Genomic DNA, 16672 nt, shown 5'->3' on the forward strand with positions numbered 1-16672 from the left:
ACTGCACTGCAGCCTGGGTGACAGAGTGAGACTACTACTTAAAAAAAAAAATCAAAGGAAACAATTTTACTGAATTTATTATTCTCAGATGATTTCTTCCTCGTCTTTTGATAAGGACATGCAGAAACGATTTTTTGTGTGGAGTCTGTGTCCTGCCTCTTTCTGTACACTCATTTTATTCCTTCCTTGACAGCAAACAGCTGTGATTGGCATAGTGGCACAAGAAAGTTTAGTGGGTTTCATAGTTAGAAGCAGAGTGGTCATTGGCTTAAAAGTTTTTTTTCCTGGAAGGCTGAGGCGGAAGGATCGCTGGAGCCCAGTAAGTTGAGGCCGCAGTGGCCAGGAGTGGCCACTGTACTCCAGTCTGGGTGACAAAGTGAGACTCCAACTCAAAAAAAAAAAAAAGTTTTTTTTTCCTTTAGCCTTTAGCCCTGAGGAGCAATGATAGACCCATTGATTTAGAATGAGCTGCTGCATGCTTGGAAGAAAACAAACAAGATTCTTCCATCTTTTCTCCTGCATTCTTCCTTTCTCTCCCCATCTCAGATTCTTACTTTCTGTTTTCTTATTGCATAAGTCGTACATATTACTGGGTTTTTAGAAAATAGGGGAAGGAAGGAGGATTTAGATAAATATCTCAACAACTTGCCCCTGATTTCTGAGTAATTTTGAATTACTCATGTTTTAGTAAGTGCGATAGGGAAACTGACATTTGTTGAGTGACTACTCTGGAGAGCACATTTAATCATTGAACTGGACTTGAGGATCAGGCTACGAAATTGATACTTGCACAGTTTCCTCTTTTTAGAGTGAAAATAAGGGGAAAAAGGAATTTAGGACATAAGTTTTCCTAAATTTATTATATGTATGGAAACCTGAAACAATGATCACATTGTTGCTTTTAGAGATTCTATAGAGGATAAAGCCTAATACAACTTTTGAAACTAATAATTCTAAGTGTTGTTTTTGAATTATTTGAAGCAGTAGTCTAAATATTCTCATATCTGTTTATATTCTTCTTTGTTCCAAAAAGAATTTGAAACTGCTATTTACTAAGCAGTTTATTTATGACAGCTTAATTTAGTGATATTCTCTTCCTGATAAGAACTCAACTTATAAATTTTTACTGTGTACAGTTTTAGAGTAAAAATGCATTTCTCTGTTAATAAAGTGTCAGATTTTCATTAAGAATGTTAAAATTGGTTTATTTCCATTATATGTTCTAAGAGATAGTGTTTAAAAGTATCATTCTTTGTAGGCATGGTTTTCTATTTTTTTGTTGAAATTTTTGGTGTATAAGGCATTTATCTTGATTTAATATATTTTGATATGTGTTTATTGTTTAGTATTACTAGAAAAATTGAAATCCTTCTGTAAGGTGTAGATGGTGGTTGTCAGTTTTTCCTAAGCCATGAAGCAAAAGACTGGAAAGTTCATGTGATAGGTTTGTTGAATTTTGTGTTTCTAGTGTTGGGCTAGGCTCTTTTACATATATTGTTTAAGTCATCCTAATAACAAACATCTGATCTAAGGTCACCATCATCATTGATCAGAAAACTGTTTTACAGATGAGAAATGGGCTCAGAAAGTTAAGCAAGTGCAGACCTCTATTTAAATGGTAAAGCTGTGCTTTAAATCCAGGTCTTTCCAACCATCCCTCTTATTCTGTCATCTTAAGCAGTTTCTTTCATAGTGAACTGGTGATAATTTATGATCTATTATCTGATTTGTGCCCAGTCTCATTATCTGGGCAATGTCAGGGACATTCCTTCAGAATGAGAAAAACAGCATGTGACAAGAAGATGGCTGGCTCCCTTTACTGTCCTGTGAGGTCCTGAGTGTAAGGTGGAGTGTAAAGAGCACACCGAAAGTGGCCTTTGGATCCTGATTTGTCTGCTTATTAATAATGTGGTCTTAACAAGTTGTTTATCTTGCTGAGCCTTAGTTTCATTAGCTGTAGGATGAGGTTAATATTGGCTACTTTGCAAGGTGATTGTGATTTTCTGAGATAATACAGGTAACTCTGTTAAACCTAGTTTCTGGCACATAGTAGATACCTAAGAAATGATAGCTGCTATTGTAAGAGTGAAAGTAAAGGATGTTTATACTATCGAATGCTTGACTTTTTAAAAGCAATCTTCATTGACTTACACGCTTCTTAATCCATTTTTCCTAGGGATTGTTTCTCCCCCTTCCCAAAAATCAACCAACCACACTCCTTGTCTTTGCCCAAGCCAGAAGAAACAAAACTAGTCTTTTTAAGCTTTTTGGTGTTTGTAATACTTAAACTTAGTGAAATTATTATTGTAAACAGGCCCAGGATATCCTGGTACAGGAGATGGAAGTGGTAAAACAAGGAATGAGCCATGGAGAACTGTCAAGTGAAGCTTATAACCAGGTGTGGGAAGAATGCTACAGTCAAGTTTTATATCTTCCTGGACAGAGCCGCTACACACGGGCCAATCTAGCTAGCAAAAAGGACAGAATTGAATCACTTGAGAAAAGGCTGGAGGTTGGTATCTTTTTAAAATTCTAATTTTAAATGTACTTTGATTGAAATAATAAACCAAATAATGTCACTGGAGACCTGAGGTGCTTATTGCCTTTACAGTTCTTGAAGAAAACTACACTGAAGTGTTTGATCTTCTTTGATCTTGTTCATTGGTTTTTTAGAATTGTTGGCCTCTGTGACTAAAGAGTGCCCTGTGAGTTGACCACAGGTCAATCAGAACCTTTTAGCCATGGGAGCAAGGAACCAAGAAGTCAGCAGTAATCACTCAGAACAATGTAGATCAATACTAGAATGATCTGTTTTCTCAAAGAAGAATCTCAGAGGTACCAAAGTGTTTTCTTTCTATAGCCAGTAGAGCAAGCACAGTTATAAAACTTTGATACCGTTCTGTCCATCCTCTGGTTCCTGTAAGTTTGAGTTAATGGAATGTGGAGCTGGATTATACAGACAATGACTTCCATAATTTTCCATGTTTATGAAAATGTTGAAACGTTCTAGATGCAGTTTCATGGCATGTGGTTTCTTAATATAGCCTGCATATTTTGAATTCCAGAATTTGTGAAGGTATTTTGCCAGTGGCATGTAAATTGTGGTTAACAGACCACCAGGCTGCCTTGTGGCTTCTTAATGGTGGTCTTCAGGGATATTTCTAAGTCCAAGATGAAATGGGAAAGAGAAGGGGTGCTTTAGGCAGCTAATCATATATAGAAAATGGTTTCAGTTTTCTCTTTTATATAAAGAACAGTTTCTTTTTCCAGAAAGCAGATTTGAATTTTTTTTTTTTGAGTCAGTGTCTCACTCTGTTACCCTGACTGGAGTACAGTAGCATGATCACAGCCACCATGGCCTCAACCTGCTGGTCTCAGGCAATCCTTTTGCCTTAGCTTTCCAAGTAGCTAGAACTACAGGCATGCACCACCATGCCCAGCTAATTTTTTGATTTATCATAGAGATGAGACCTTGCTAAATTGCCTAGGCTGGTCTCAAACCCTTGGGCTCAGGCAGTCCTCTTGCCTCTGCCTCTAAGATACGATTACAGCCATAAGCTACCGCATCTGGCTGAAAATATTTTTATTTAGGCTTGAAACCAGAAATAGTAAAATGACTTGGAGTGGTTGGAGGTATGTGGGGCTGGAGAATGAGCAGGAAAAAGTAGTATCTTTTGAGTTATTGTGAGTCTTTTTTTTTTTTAATCAATATTTTTTATTATGATTTTGTGGGGTTCAGTTAAGGGTTAGGTATACAATTACGTTTCATTCAGGCACCCTGTTGATAAGAGGTATTTATTGTGAGTCTTAATTTAACCTTTAAGATCACAGGTATGCCGGGCTCGGTGGCTCAGCCTGTAATCCCGCGCCTTTGGGAGGCTGAGGTGAGTGGATTGCCTGAGCCCGCGGGTTCAAGACCCGCCTGGGCAGCAAGACCTCATCTCTACAATAAATCAAAAAATCAGCCGGATGTGGTAGTGCGCGCCTGTAATTCTGGCTACTCGGAAGGCTGAGGCGGAAGGATCGCCAGAGTCCAGCAGATCGAGGCTGTGGTGGCCGGGAGCGGCCACTGCACTCCAGTCTGGGCGACAGAGTGAGACTCCAACTCAAAAAAAAAAAAAAAAAAAAAGATCACAGGTACAAGGCAGCTAATGGTTAATACCTGTGAACCTCTATTTTTTCCCCTCGGGTTAGTGGGACAATATTGGTTCTGAAGGAATTCTCATCTCCAGTGAAATCTTAACAGTTCAGAACTGCGAATTACTCTAGTTGTATTACTTGTTTCCAGCAGGGCGTGCTATTGCTCTGTGTTTTTATTCAGAGTCTGGTAAAATAGAACATCAGTGGTTAAATTCTAAGTTGTGTTTTCTGTTGTGTAGGCTTCATTTCTTATAAATGGTAGTTAGCAATGTAATTCTGATCTAAGGTCAGCATCATAGTTGATTGGAAAGCTTTTTGGAAAGCTTCCTTTGTAACATTTACATATACTTAGGTCTCTTACTTAGTTTGAAAATCTTCTCATTTGAGGTGAGTAAACTCTGCTGCAAATGGCAATGACATTTTGTGCTGTTTAAAATGTTTTTAAAAAGTTTTTTTCCCTAAATCTCATTTACTTTGTTCAGGCACTGATTTTCATGACAACAAATAAATGTGTCACAAAGTGAGTGGTGCCATAAAGTACAGTAATTTTTATTTCTACGTTGAGTTAGTCTTGTAGAGTTTTGAAGGGAAAAATACAGAAAGAACTACTGCTGTTCTTTTGGAGATTTATTTGGGTCGTTTATGAGCAACCATTAAAAACATGTGGTTCTCTTTGTTCAGTTCAGTACCAGGAACTGAAATCTTCCGTTGAACTATTTTTGTTGAAGGATTGGTGATTTTGGAAGAATATTCATAAAACAGTCTGAAGTAATTTTTCTCTTCTTGACTCCTGGGTAACTTACTTTATTGTTTGCCAAGCTAGTTATTTTTAAAGAATACTTAATCAAGTCCTTTAATTTAGTAAACTATGCTTACTGCAAATGAAAGTTCATTAAGTCTTTAAAAAGAAGAAAATCAACTCAAAGACCCAAATAAACAAACCCCATTTTATTTTGTATTCATCCCTAATTCAGAACTAGGTTTCTCTTAGCTTATTTTTGTTTTTGAAGACATAGTTCTTCTGGTTTGAAATACATAAATATTTTATTTCAATTGTGGTAATTCTTTCATCATTTCAGTTGATTGCTAAATTATAAACATTATTCAAAGTTTGTTGTGGGGAAGGAACTTCAGTTATATTGTATAAACGAAATTCTCTACTTAAATTATCCTTTCCACTCTTAGGTTCAAGGAGATACGCCTTTCTGTGCAAGCACAGTATACCATGGCTGCCAGTGCATTTGATTTTTGCTGCCATGAAGTTTGGAACAGTGAATCTAAATTATGGCCCTATCATAGCCTATCAAGCAAGATGAAATCCAGCTTTGTCGTGCCTGATGTCTCCTAAATGAATTTTTAAAATATGCCCGGAGGCTTATATTGGAGCTAGTCTTTGAGTCATTACTCATGATTAATATTTGAAACTTAGCACTAAAATGAAAATCCTTAAGATATTCATTTAAAACTAGTGGAACCATCCCATTTTATGTAGAATGTGGTAGGGTGTGTGTGTGTGTGTGTGTGTGTGTGGGTGTGGGTGTATGTGTGTACGTGTACACACATATATGGAGTCTGTTAAATAAATAGAATCAGAACGTAATTATAGGTCAAAAGTAAGTGGAAAAGACTTCTGAATTTAACCAAGTCCGTGTGTTTTATTCTGCTTTGGAGGCAGAATTAACTTTAGAACCTTGCCAGACTTTTGTGTGTAAAATAAGACAGCAACAGCAAATACAGCAGTGACAGCTAATATCAGAAAAGTTATGAAAGCGTAGCATGCTGAGGCCATTTTCACAGGGTGGCAAAAAGCCCTGTGTGTTTTAATAGCTTCTAAGGGCATGACAGATGTATGATAGAGCAGAGTGATTGCTGTTTATAGTGATACCCCAAATTAATAAGAAAAGCTGAGTTTCTGCTCAGTGTCACGCTTTTAAGGGAGGGATGGCTGTAATTCATTGTAGGAAAATTTTCATCAAATGGTTTAAAAAAGCTTTGGTACTTTTATTTATTCATATATACAGTGACTCTTATTGAGCACCTACTGTATACCAGATGCTGTTTTAGATCCTGGGGATATAGGGAACAAGACAGATGAATTCTCTGCTCTTGTGGGCTTCAGTCATCTGGAGTATGCTTAATGTGAGAACCTCATTTTCTGATGATGCCAGATAAATGAGTCATTATTGTATTTGGGAAGTGCAAATAGAATTTAAAGTGTTCTAATTTGTTTCTACTTTAAGTGGAAATGGGAAATCATCTGAGGACATAATTATTTTGAGTGAAATAATTTCTAGTAGGTGCAAAAGTGAAATGAGAAGTCTGAATTTAGGCCTGCCATTAAATTTAATAGTACTTGAAATAGTATCTAAACTGCTGTGTTGAGGAAGTTTGGCTGAAAAGTGGATTTTGTCATGTTAGCTATAAAAATGGAAAGACTTTCCTTAGAGGTAGAAACTAGGTCCAGAAGTAATACTACTTCTCCCTGTAATTTACTGGCACAGTCAACTGTAGTCAAGAAATATTATGTAACATTGACTTCTTGGAAGTAAAGTAACTTAAAGAACACAGATAACACATTTAAAATCCTTCTCAGTGTATTTGTAGAACTCTTATGAGGACCTCTGACTTCATTGAAGGTTATATTACTGCAAAATTGACTGCACAATGGATTCGTTTCTCTCAGTGATTTTTATTATAAAGTCAGATATTTTTATACAGGAGATAATTTCCTTCATACTTTAAAGAGTGAAAACCTAGGGTAAGGATTTAGTGGCCAGTTCTGGGTAGAGGGCTCTATGCTATAGTATCCCAGCAGGTTTCTGGTTATGTTTCCTTGGCTGGGGGTGGGAGACGGAGCTTGTGGTGCAGGAGAGGTGTTTGTGGGCCTGTGGAATGCTCTTTCCCAGGCTCTGCTCTCTGCCATGACCTTACACACACTGACTTCATAGTTGTCTCCAGCAAGAACTCCAAGAGCTGGATCAGAGATATCTACCTTGGTACAGTTGTGTTGCTTCTGTTATGCCTCAGCCTGGGGTTGAATTTGTTTCATGAAGTTTATGTGTTTCACTTCCTATTAAAGTGCTCTTGCATTGCTTTTTATGTTATTAACCTTGGAAAGGTTTTAGTAAGCTTTTGCCTTACTGATTCACTTGCTTTGCAGGGATACAATCTGTTCATAGATGGGGACAATAATAACTTGCTTGGACCTGATCTCATCAGTATAGAGGTGGTTTACTGATAAACTTAATGTTAGTGAGCAGTAGAGGGATTAAAGGAGAGCCATTCATAGACGCCTGTAGTTTGCAAACGCTTTGGTGACCAAACCATGTCTTTACTATTACAGGATCATATTGCTGAATGATGGCCTCGGAGTGGAGCTGCCATCAACTCCGTATTTATTTTGGGTATCCTCAAACCTGCTTTTCCAGTGGTATAAGGTTGTATTCTGGGCCCCCAAGCTAGAGTTTCAGTGAGGGATGCTGTTAATGTTTCTGAACCTTACTGTAACAGACTTTAACTGAAGACAGTATTGGAGACCCAAGGATAATGTGTTTATTTTGGAATTACTTAAGTTTAGTAACCTTAACAAACTTAGTGAGCTTGAAAGTAACAATTACACTTTTATAAGTCCCATACAGCTCCCTTTTGTAATGACCCGAGGAAATACTTATGGTTCTACTGATTCATCTCCTGGGGACCATCAGTTTTCCGTTGGTCTCTGGCCAGTCTTTTTTAGACAGATTCTCTTCTATGCATTTAAAAAAATAACATGTGTAGGCTTCTCTCTAAAAATAATACCTGTGCTTTGTAGAAGATTTAAAAGAAATTTTAAAAAATAAAGAAGAAAAGGAGCCTACTATCCAGACATAATCACCTTAAACATTATGGAATATACATACATAACACCCTCACCCCCATATGCAGAGGAATATGGGGCCTAATCATATATCTTTTTTTAGTGTGTGGATGAATGTGTTTATAACTAAACTAGGATCAGCGTATACTGTATCTTTCATTTACTAATATAATATTGTAAATAAGATTAAAAAAATCTTTATCTTTTGCTGTCATTTAAAGTCTGGCAAAGATTAGCTTTGGTGGAATCTTGGGATAGTTAAATACTAGTCATATTCTACCCTGTTTTTTAAAAAGTTGTTAAGTGGAACCTTCCTCCCTTCCCCCCCATAAAAATGTTCTGAGATGTTTGTTTTCCTATAGTTTTATAGCTTAGGGATAAAAAAAGTTGAAATTTTAAGTTATAAACTGAGAAAGTTAAAAGCTTTCCTCAAGTGTCAAATAAAATTCTTAAAGATGGGTATCATCTAGGGAAGTGTCTAAATCAGGGGAAGAATGATGGGCAGGTTAATTAATTAAGGTCTTATTTTTTGTTTACATGTATCCAGAATAATTTGTTTTTCAGGGAGCTCTCTGGTGGTATTAAGCCATTTAGTCCCACAGCTTGAATTTCTTCAGACATATTTGCATTTCAAGGGCTGAGGCAGAGAGGACATTCAGTTTATTGGCAGTGATGTGGCCAATGTGTTGAACTTTCAGGTAGGACACAACTGTGTAACATCATCCTTTAGTGGCTATGTAACTTAGGACAAGTTATTGAAGCTCTCTGGGTCTGACATTTCCTTATCTGCAAAATCTGATTGAGTAATAGTTTTTATTTAATGGAAATGCCTAAGGCAAGTTACTTAACCTTTCTCAGTCTGACATTTAATTATCTGTAAAATGTGAGTACGTAATAATTTTCATTTAATGGAAGTGTAAGCTTGAGATGATGTAAGATTAAAAGAGAGAATTTATGCCTGGCAGATAGCAAGTTTTATTAAGTGGAATGACCTCTTAACATCTCTTCAAGTCTGTGTCACCCTTAGAGTTACCTAAATTGAATTATACTTGATTTGATGCTATGTGGTAATAAATAACATCACCTTGAACTAAGTTTTTATATTCTGTAAATTTTGGTGAATGCCTGAAATTTGAGAGATAGGCTGATTTTAGGAGAGAAATTGTTATACTGAGTGATGCTTAAAGCTCAGATTTTGGTTAGTGTCAATGGATTTCGCATCATTGTGGATTTTAATTGAACATTTCATTTGTTGAAATAATTGTTGAAATGTTGAATTAATTGACATTCATAAATCTTAATGTCTCCATTGTATTTCATTATATTGATGTTTCAGAGTAGGTAACAGTATTACACTTGGCTTTAACAGATCTTTTACTATAGGGATTTTCAAACATACCCAAAAGTAGACTAGTGTAGTAAATCCTCATATATCATCACCCAGCTATGACAGTCATCAAATCATAACACTTGTTCTGTTATCCCTCCTTCCATTATTATTTTGAAGCAAATTTCAGATATTATGTTATAAAATAGAATTATAATGCCTTAAATTTTTCAGCTAGGTCTCTCTACACATTTATATATATTCTCATTCATCTCCTGCTTTGAATTGTACTCTTTCATATTGGATTGTGTCTACTTTAAATTCCTAATAGTGATAGTGAACTTTGTTTTATTGAAAATAATTAGAAATTGTGTGCCAGTGCATATTTAAAGCACAATAGTGGCTTCTGAACTTTCATCATAGTCATATTTGAGAGGTTTGTCTGGTAATCAGAACAGAGTATTTAATTCTAACTCCACTACTAACTTTGTCCGATGTTTTAAGAAGATTCTAAAGTGTATCTGTAAGTACATATAAGGATTTGAAAATAATTTTTTGAAAACTTTTTGTAAATAAGACCATATTATTTCATTATTTCAATAAGACTAAAAAAAAAATCTTTTTTTTTTTTTCAGTCAGGGTTTCACTCTGTCTCCCAAGCTGGAGTGGTGCAGTGGCATGATAACGGCTCCCTATATCCTGGACCTCCTGGGCTCAGATGATCCTTGGCCTCAGCCTCCCTAGTAGCTGGTACTACAGGAGTGTGCCACCATGCCTGGCTAATTTATTTTTTAATTTTTTTGTAGAGACAAGGTCTTGCTAGGTTGTCTAAGCTGGTGTTGAACTCCTGGGCTCAGGCAGTTCTCCCTCCTCAACCTCCCAAAGTGCTGGGATTACAGATGTGAGCCACTGCACAAAGCCACTTTTCTTTTGGAAAACTTTTGCTAAATCAGCTATAATATATGAAGTAAAAGCCAGGTGTGGTGGCTTGTACTTGGAGTCCCAGCTACTTGGGTGACTGAGGTGGGGGATCTCTTGAGGCCAAGAGTTCAATACCAACCTGCGTCATGTAGCAAGACCTTGTCTCTTTAAAAAAACAAAATAAAAGTAAGTTGTTCATCATGGCAGTTGCTATTGCTTAGTTGTTTTCAGAATAGGAATTGATTAAATCAGAGTCTGATTTTTCTTTTTCCTGATTTGTAGCATTTTAAACAATGGGATTTTATACCCTTTTTGCACTTTAATGTTGTTTTTGTGCCTGGAGGGTATGGGAGATGTTGGGGCTGATTTAAGGTAGTTCTGTCCCATATATACATTTGCATTTCATGCTTGAATTTTATTGGCTTGAAAAAGACCAGAAACTACAGGTGTTTTTCCTCTTAAATGTATTGAGCAGTCATAGGTTGAGCATTTTGGTGGTAGATATAAAATAACTGAGCTAAAGTTGAATATTAAAAGCTATGTTCCATTTCTTCTTTATATGTTCAGTGACTAACTTTATATAGTTATTTGGCTAAATTAATTTTTTCCTGTGCTTAAATTTATTTTTGTACAACTTATATCCATATTTGGAGTCTTAGCACAGTATTTGAGCCAGAAGACTTCTATAAAGCTTGAACTAAATGAAATAAAACTGTTGGCATTAAATGGAAGCTAACAACTTTGACGTTTTAAAATTCTGTTGGCTTGGGATTAATAAATGACTCAACTGAGGTGAGGTAATTCCCAGATAACAGGGTACTACTAATAATACTAAATGTACCTCGACAACTAATTAAACAGTTTCTGAGTGTCGCTATTATAGTTACACCAAATTAGAATTTGACTATCAGGGAGTATATAGCAGTTGGTTATCTTAACAAATAAAATGTTAATTTGTATGACAAATTTTTAGAAAGTACTATATTTATTACCTTGAAATAATTTGGTCTTAAGGGTTTTGGAATGTGTACTATTTGCATCCAGATGTGATTGGAGTATCTAATGTGGGTATTTTTAGAACGTGCTGAATTATAAGGAATTTGATATAAATTGATGCATTTAGTTGTTCTTTTCTTATTTTCAATGAGGACCTTTTGGTAGGTATAGTTGAGAAAACAGCTGATATCTAGCTTCTGTAGTGACTCTGGATTAAACACTTCTAGATCCAGATTGCCTATTAGAATCATCTGTGAGCTTTAACAATACAAAGCTCTGAGACCATTTAAATCAGTCTCTGGGCAATTCTAAAGTTCAGTGTGGTTGAAAACCACTGTCTTAAAAATACATGCTCCAGAAATATTTGAAGTGGGAGAAGGTGAGTGCAAATTATTGTCCTCTCTTCTAGATTGTGGTGTAAAATTTATGAGTTGGAAGTTTCTAATTTTTTTTTTTTTTTTAATCTAACTCCTTCCCTCTATCACCTTTCTAGAGCTTAGACTCAGAAAGTACTGCTTTTGATTTCTGGGGGGGGATTCTTGGATTTCATGTCTAGAACAAATTGATAAGGATTTTTTTTTCCTGTGGTGGTAATGTTTGTCCTATTTGGATACTTTGTTTTTAGAATAACTTTATTGAGATATAAATGACCATACAGTTCATTTAGAGTGTACAGTTCAGTGGTTTTTAGTAAATTCAGAATTGTGCAGCCATTATTAGAACATTTTCATCACCTCAGAAAGGAACCGTATCTGTTAGCAGTCACTCCTCATTCTTTCCAAACTGCCCAGCCCTCGGCAACCATTAATCTACTCTTTGTATCTATAAATCTGCCTGTTCTGTCCATTTCATATAAGTGGGATCATATAATATGTGATCTTTTGTAACTGGCTTCTTATACTTAAAATAACGTTTTCAAGTTTCATCCGTGTTTTAGCATGTACTTGTACTTCATTGCTTTTTATGACTGCGTGATTGTGCGTTGTTGGTTGATACTACATTTTGTTTATCCATTCATCAGTTTGTAGATATTTGGGTTGTTTCTACTTTTTGGCTGTTATGAATAATGTTGCTGTGAACATTCATGTACAGGTTTTTGTTGTGGAAAGTGTTTTCATTTCTCTTGGGAAATGCCAGGTGTGAGATTTCTGGGTCAGATGTACTTGGATACTTTCTTCACCTCATTTGAACTTCAGGGTTAGAAAATCTTCCCAAAGAGTTGGGGAACACCATGAGTCCATGTTGGAATAGTGTTATGATGTAGGACAAAGGTTCAGAGTGTGTGTTATTTTGTCTTGTGTTCCTCAAGAGGCAAACTGCTCACTTAAAAGAAGGAACTATTTTTCCTTGCTGTATTTCCAGGAAAGGTCCACGGAGTCTTTTATTAAAGTTGGAATTTTATTTTTATTTTTAATTTTTTTTGAGTTGGAGTCTTACTCTGTTGCCCAGGCTGGAGTGCAGTGGCATGCTCCTGGCCACCGCAGCCTCGACCCACTGGGGCTCAGGTGATCCTTCCGCCTCAGACTTCCAAGTAGCTGGAGCTACAGGTGTGCACTGCCACACCTGGCTAATTTTTTGATTTATTGTAGAGATGAGGTCTCACCATGTTGCCTGGGCTGGTCTTGAACCTGCAGACTCAGGCAATCCTCTCTCTTCTGCCTCCCAAAGTCCTGGGATTATAGGCTGGAGCCACCACGCCTGACCTAAAGTTGGAATTTTAAAGCCTCATCCTTAACCCATTAGCTATTAGAGAGGAGAACAAAATGTTAGAACTCTTAGTATCTGTGAAATAATAATTATAGGAACTTGCATTTGTTGGCTGCATGTTCTATGCCAAGTACTGGATGACTGAAGGTTTTGACATACATGATCTTATTTTTAAGCTTCATAACACCTTTTCGCAGTGACTGCCATTTTGCTATTGGAGAAAGGGAGATACTCAGGATAAATAACTTGCAATTGTTCAAAACAGCTGGGTGGCAGTGCTAGATAGTAAGAGTGAGTCACTTTTACCTACTGAACTGTGCTGCCTGCCTTCAACCCATATTTCCTGACTCTCTTAGAAGACATATAGTCATTGCCATGGAACTTAGTTTGACTTATCAGAGGAAAGTGGTTCTTTTATAAAGGACATTAACAGTTTTCATGAATTTATTCTTCAAGTAAATTGCAGAGAAATAAAAGCTTTAACTTTTCTAAAATGCTAAATAAATGAATGGTTTTAAAGATGCTTTGTTTAAATTAATTTTATATCCATCTTTTATATCCATCTCAGGCTCATAGGGTGCTTTCAGTGCCATGCCCTCACCTCCATGCCCAGTGGGCTTATTTGACTTTGACTTTCAACAAACACAATACATTTATTGGAATTTTGTTTAAGTCTTTTGGTGTTCTTACATATTCAACCATAAAGCGCTGAGATTGAACATAGGTTCCTCTTTTAAAAAAAATCAGATGTTATGCATTAAGTGGATGTTTCAGAGCTATGTATTTGTTTTGGTAATTATATTGTTTCTAAACATTGAAAAAACATCCTAGGTACAATTTTTTTATATATCAATATTTTGCATATGATAATATTTTCTCCATTGTACCAGTTCTGCTTATTTCCTTCTCCCTTACATTTGTTATCGTAGGAATAAAGGGGAGAGACAATTTTTACGTTGTCACACTGTCTCCCTTGTTATAGGGTGCTCTTAGTTACATTATTTTGAATTACAGAGTATCATTAGGGTATTCATTATCTTGGAACTACCTAGTTTTGACTACTTATAGAAGTCACCTTTTGGTATCAGTTTGAGAGAGACTAGGGGAGAATGAGAAAGGGAGGAATAGACAGGCACAACAATACAGACATTTAATAATTATTTAATAACAAACATTTAATAATTGTTCATAAGGCTTTGAGCTCCCAGTTGTAAGTGTGGTATGTTGAAAATCCATTTTAGGTTACTTTAAAACATGAAGTGATTATATTGTGGGGGTGTAGAATATATATCCAGATACAATGATAACGCTAATAGAATTCTGCATTTCACCTGTCCTGCCTCTTCCTGGGCCTTAGGTTGGGACTTTCTCTGCCCTGTTGTATAAGTTTACATGCTCCAGAATTTTGTTTAAATCTTTCTTCTTTTAATTGTCTCTCTCCTGTTTGTGAGTTTGTACATTTTTAATTTTTCATAACTTTAGAGTGATCTGAGCCTGCTTGTGCTCAGTATACATATTTAATAGGAAAATGGATTTATTTTAATTTTTTGGTAACTTTTATCCCTCAAAATTAAAAAAAATTATGTTGCCAAATATGATATTGGTATTCTCTTTCCTTTATGGATTTTCTGCCAAATTTAGGGCCATAACATTATAAAAATAATTCAGTCATTTTGTAGTTGGAGGGAGTTTTGATTACAACCATGGTATATTAATTGTACAGAATATTATTCAGTTATTAAAAATGTACTAGACGTATAAAACAGAAGTGCATTTTTAAAAGTTTTATTTTTTTGAGTTTGGGTCTCACTCTGTTACCCAGGCTAGAGTGCAGTGGCATGATCACAGCTCATTGTAACCTTAACCTCCTGGACTCAGGTGATCCTTCCTCCTCAGCCTTTCCAGTAGCTGGGACTACAGACATGTGCCACCATGCCTAGTTTTAAAATTTTTTGTAGCGATGAAGTCTCGCTATGTTGCCCAGTTTGGTCTTGAATTCCTAGACTCAAGCAATCCTTCCACCTCAGCCTGCCAAAGTGCTGAGATGAAAGGAATGAGCCACCACGCTTGGCCTTATTTCATTTTTAATTGTCAAATAATAATTGTGTATATGTGTAGAGTAAAATGTGGTGTTTCTGTACACATAAATTATGGAATGTTTAAATCAGACTAACATTCATTATCTCAAATACTTATCATTTATGTGGTGAGAACATTTAAAGTCTTTCATTTTGAAATTTTCAAATACACATTTTTATTAACTGTGACCATCATGCTGTGTAATAGATCACCAAAACTTATTCCTTCTGTCTGTCTGAAACTTTGTACCCTTGGACCAACATCTCCCCTTTCCCCACCCACCATCTTGCCTCCAGCCTCTGGTAGCTACCATTCTACTCTCTATTTCTATGAGATCAGCTTTTTTAGTTGCCACATACAAGTAAGATCATGTGGTATTTTGCTCTCTGTACCTAGCTTTTTTCACTTAGCATACTGTCCTAGATTCATCTGTGTTGTTGCAAATACAGAATTTCCTATTTTTAAGAGGGTAAACATTTGTCCGTTGTGTATGTATAGCACATTTTCAAAATCTGTTTATACATTGATAGGCACTGTGGTTATTTCTTCTTATTTTTATTTTTATTTTTTTGAGTCGGAGTGTCACTCTGTCACCCAGGCTGCAGTGCAGTGGCACACTCACAGCTACCACAGCCTCTCCCTGCTGGACCCAGCAGTCTTTCCGCCTCAGCCTTCTAAGTAGCTGTAACTACAGGTGTGCGCTACCACACCCAGCTAATTTTTTTGATTTACTGTAGAGATGGGGTCTCACCAAATTGCCCAGGCTGATCTCAAACACTGTGGGATCAGGCAGTCCTCTTGCTTCTGCCTCCCAAAGTGCTGGAATCACAGACATGAGCCACTGCACCCAGCTGGTTATTTCTTTATCTTAGCTGTTGTGAATAATGCTGCAGTGAACACAGAAGTGCAGACATCTTTAGCATTCTGATTTTCACTTCCCTTTGGATAATATGGGGAGGGGGAATCAGTTTTGGAGGGCGAGCCCCTTGTAGTATAGGCTTTCCTCACTAAAGTCTCCTAGGAACCTGTTGGTATCAGTGCACCAACGAGCGATGTGAGAGATTGCATTCAGCTTCAGTGAATTTTTTTTTGGAGAGTCTTTCAGCGCGTTTGCCCATTTTATATTGGGTGATTTAGGAGCGCACCTTCTTACACCACACTTGAATACTTAGCAGTTTTACCAAAAATGGAATGATGCCTGTGCCCCACCCTCCCTATTCATCCAGTCTTGCCCCAAGCAAGATTTTTGTTTTCATGGATGAAAGACGTTAAAGGTTTGCCTATGTGGAAGTGGTAAACAAAAAGGACAAAAACACTAAAAGGCATCAAAATCGATGAGTTCAGAAACTGTTTTGAGCAGTGGAAAAAGCATCTCGATAAGTGTATTACATATCCCTCAGAGAATACTTTGAAGGTGACTGATGTTTAAACATGTAGGTATAAATATACAACTTTTTATAAGTAAATTCCAGTTTCTTGGGGGGGGGGGTTGTACTAATTTACATTGTTACTGACAGTGTACAAATATTCCTCTTTCTCCACATTCTTGCCAGCACTTAATATTTTTCATCTTTTTGATAATAACCAGTCTCACAGGTGTGAGGTAGCTTTAATTTGCATTTCTCAGATAATATATTAGAGATGTT

The 16672-nt window shown here is 36.4% G+C and overlaps 1 protein-coding gene across 2 annotated transcripts in view; it reads left to right on the forward strand.

Moving 5' to 3' along the window:
- Positions 1–16672, forward strand: part of CDC5L (cell division cycle 5 like) — a 64250-nt gene that overhangs the window by 38759 nt on the left and 8819 nt on the right. For both annotated transcript variants that reach the window (XM_008068692.2, XM_021717887.1), the window contains exon 14: positions 2315–2512. In XM_008068692.2, coding sequence (XP_008066883.1) covers positions 2315–2512 — 198 coding nt within the window. The remainder of the gene's footprint in view (positions 1–2314; positions 2513–16672) is intronic.

The sequence above is a fragment of the Carlito syrichta genome, unplaced genomic scaffold, assembly GCF_000164805.1.
Source record: "Carlito syrichta isolate Samal-C Ts95f unplaced genomic scaffold, Tarsius_syrichta-2.0.1 Scaffold311474, whole genome shotgun sequence".
Taxonomy (NCBI): domain Eukaryota; kingdom Metazoa; phylum Chordata; class Mammalia; order Primates; family Tarsiidae; genus Carlito; species Carlito syrichta.